At 44.4% G+C, this 3,626-nt stretch overlaps 1 protein-coding gene across 2 annotated transcripts in view; it reads left to right on the top strand.

The window, feature by feature from the left end:
• Znf75a (zinc finger protein 75a) overlaps positions 1–3,626 on the top strand; it is a 10,758-nt gene that overhangs the window by 2,617 nt on the left and 4,515 nt on the right. The window contains exons 3-5 of one of the 2 annotated variants that reach the window (XM_013011329.1): positions 1,944–2,139; positions 2,792–2,883; positions 3,434–3,560. In XM_013011329.1, coding sequence (XP_012866783.1) covers positions 1,944–2,139; positions 2,792–2,883; positions 3,434–3,560 — 415 coding nt within the window. The remainder of the gene's footprint in view (positions 1–1,943; positions 2,140–2,791; positions 2,884–3,433; positions 3,561–3,626) is intronic. The other variant, XM_013011330.1, reaches the window with a different exon arrangement.

Here is a 3,626-nt window from a genome sequence, read left to right as displayed (position 1 = left end):
CGGCTTTTTTCTTTTTGCTTATGTGGTACTGAGGAATGGAACCCAGGGCCTCAGGCATGCAAGGCAAGCGCTCTACCACTGAGCCACCTTCCCAGCCCTCCATGAAATTCTTTTTTTTGGGGGTGGGGGGAAGGTCCGGTTGTGGGGCTTGAACTCTGGGCCTGGGCACTGTCCCTCAGCTCTTCAGCTCAGGGCTAGCGCTTTACCACTTGAGCCACAGCGCCACTTCCAGCTTTTTTCTTTTTGCTTATGTGGTGCTGAGGAATGGAACCCAGGGCCTCAGGCATGCAAGGCAAGTGCTCTACCACTGAGCCACCTTCCCAGCCTTCCCAGTGGTTCTGTGGCTCAAGTATAGAGCACTAGCTTTGAGCAAAAGAAACTTAGGGACAGAACCCAGGTCTTGAGTTCAAGCCCCAGGACTGGCACAGAACAAAATCACACCAAAGAAGAGACCCAGGGAAGCACTGTGGTTCACACCAGTTATTCCAGGTACTGGGAGGCATAGATGGAATTGTGGTGCAAGGCAAGTACAGGGAAAAATTTGCTAAGGCCTTATTTGAAAGAACAAGCTGAGCATGGTGGTACACATGTGTAATGCCATTTATGTGGAAAGCATAGGTAGGAGGTTTATGGTCTGAGGCTAATAGGCAAAAAGCATGTGACCTTACCTAGAAAATAAAAGCAAAAGGCATGGAGTCATGACTTTAGCAGAATTCTTGCCTAGCAAGGGCGAGGCTCTGAGTTCAAACCCTCTCAAAACTGCAAATAAAAGAATATTGATAAAAGAAAGCAAGGACAGTAAAGAAAAGGGGAAACGGGGTGCCAATGGCTTATGCCTGTAATCCTAGCTTCTTAGGAGGCTGAGATCTAAGGATCATGGTTCGAAGCCAGCAGGCAGGAAAGTCCATAACATAAGACTCTTATCTCCAATAAACTAGTCAAAAAAGCCGCTGTGGCACTGTGGCTCTAGTGGTAGAGTGCTAGCCTTGAGCAAAAAGAAGCTCAGGGACAGAGCCTAGGCCCATAGTTCAATCCCTAGGACTGGCAAAAAAAAAAAAAGTGCAGTGGAAGGGGAAAAGACAAAAAGATTTTGAAGGAATATCCCAACATAGCTTTGATAAGATAAAAGGAATTGTGGCCCCTACTGTAGCTTAGCCTTAGTGGTTGGTCCTTGATTTTGCTTGGAGTAGGGAGTCAGGGTATGGCCTTGTATTGCTTAGGTAAAAATATAAATAGAAGCCAGGTGCCAGTGGCTCACGTCTCTAATCCTGGCTACTCAGGAGGCTTAGATCTGAGGGTCCAGGTTTAAATCCACGCCAGGCAGGAAAGTTTGTGAAACTCTTGAATAAACTACCAGAAAACCGGAAGTGGTGCTGTGGGCTCAAGTTGTAGAGCACTTGTCTTGAGCTGAAAAGCTCAGGTACAGCACCCAGGCCCAGAGTTCAAGCCCCAGGACTCACACACACACATATACACACACAAATTTGTTGGAAGTAGGTTAAGAGTCACTCTTCACATTCTCTATTCTATCTCCATTCTCTGAAAAACCTTTCCTGGCCGTAGGGAAAATCTGCCAATAGCACAAACTTTGTTCAGTTCTTTAAATTTTAGAGAAACAAGATAGACAACCACTAAAAAAGAAATATAAGTCAAGAGAAAAAGCCAGAAAAGGCAATATGTGAATAGGTGGCCTGCCCAACCCTGTTTGGTCTGAAGTGAGGGTTGATATGGTGCTGGAGGAAGAGCAGCAATTGCCCCCCCTTCACCTCAATTTTCCCATATTGTTACTATCCCTGTAGAAAAATGGTCACCCCATATCTAAATTCTGTGGTTTTCTTCCATGACTCATGCTTTGACTGTTTGAGATGTATACTTGTTCCTCTTCTTTGTCTCTTCCCAACTCAAAAGTAAGCCTTTGGTAACAGGATGGGAATTACTTCTAGGTCACAGTCCCTGAGCCAGGGAAGGAAGCAGTGTTCTTGGGAAAAACAGCAGAAGCCCCAGGCTTCAAGCTGAAGGCAGCAGAGGCTCCACCAGAGGGACTGTCCCAGGAGGAAGAATTTTGGAATACATACCAGGGTCTGCAAAAACATCAGAGCAAGAATACTCATAAGGAAGCCAAGACTGTATATGAGAGGGGTAAGGAGCCTAATAATTTCTTAGAACTATTAGCAGTTTGTTCATCCTAAATGTCATGGGCATTTTTTTTGTTTTGTTTTGGGTCCGATTGTGGGGCCTGAACTCTGGGCCTGGGCGCTGTCCCTCAGCTCTTCAGCTCAAGGCTAGCGCTCTACCACTGGAGCCACAGCACCACTTCCAGTTTTCTGGTGGTTTATTGGAGATAGGAGTCTCACAGTCTTTCCTGCCCGGGCTGGCTTTGAACCGAGATCCTCAGATCTCAGCCTCCTGAGTAGCTAGGATTACAGGCGTGAGCCACCAGCGCCCGGCTTAGTCTTGTTTCTTAACTAGATGAAGGTTACCTAAGATATTCCATCATTTCTTTTTTCTCTCTTTCTTTTCTTAAAGAATGAGGACCTCGGGCTGGGAAGGTGGCTCAGTGGTAGAATGCTTGCCTTGCATGCATGAGGCACCTGAGCACCACATAAGCAGAAAAAGCCGGAACTGGGGCTGTGGCTCAAGTGGTAGAGTGTTAGCCTTTAGCTGAAGAGCTGAGGGACAGTGCCCAGGCCTCATGACTGACAAAAAAAAAAAGAATCAGGAGCTATATTGTACAAAAATGACCTCAGAATGCTTATAAAAGAAATTTCCTCTGGCTTTTTCTTACCCACAGCTGTGCCTGCTCAACAGATTCTAGTCTTTCCTGAGCAAACTAACACCAAAGACTGGACAGTGGCGCCTAAGCTCATCTTGCCTGAATCCCAGGTGAGCTGTGATTTCCACCTGTTCAGAGCTGCCTTTCCTTGCTGCCCATGAATCCTACTGCCCAGGAGGGCCTTAGAGGCACCTTCTTGCTTGGGAATTGGGTATCTGCTAGGCTGTTAGGTGATCCTTTGGCTCCTTTCTGCATTCTCATTTTAAAAAATATTACAGTCATGTAATGATGAGGATGCTTTCTGAGAAATGTATTACTATAAATCAGTTGCTTAATGAGGCCTCAATAAAAAAATGAATATATGAATCAACTTATTTCTAACTACTGTGTAATGTATATAACTATACACTAATAATTGCAGCAGTATCACATGAGAAGTACATAGCAGTATAACTTCACAAAACAGTAGAAATTGTCCAAATCCACTATAATCTTATAGGACCACTGAACATATGGAGCCTGTTGTTGACCAAAGTACCATTATATATGTCAAATATTGTTAATTCCTTTAATATGTGGCTTACCACACATTTTTAGCCAGGTAATTAGGAAGCTTCTGTAGTGATAAGTACCAAGCTAAAAATCCATTCTCTTCTCTAGAGCTTGTTGGCATTTGATGACGTGGCCATGTATTTTTCTCAGGAAGAATGGGAGTTATTGAATCCCACTCAGAAGAGTCTCTACAATGATGTGATGCAGGAAAACTATAATACTGTCATCTCTCTAGGTAATGATCCACTCTCCCTTTGTGTAGAAGTTTGAGTGAAATCCTGTCTTATTCTTCTCTTTTTTT

Source organism: Dipodomys ordii, unplaced genomic scaffold (genome assembly GCF_000151885.1).
Source record: "Dipodomys ordii isolate 6190 unplaced genomic scaffold, Dord_2.0 Scaffold14, whole genome shotgun sequence".
Taxonomy (NCBI): Eukaryota; Metazoa; Chordata; class Mammalia; order Rodentia; family Heteromyidae; genus Dipodomys; species Dipodomys ordii.
Note: the sequence above shows the minus strand (reverse complement) of the source record. Positions and strands in the feature narration are given on the sequence as shown.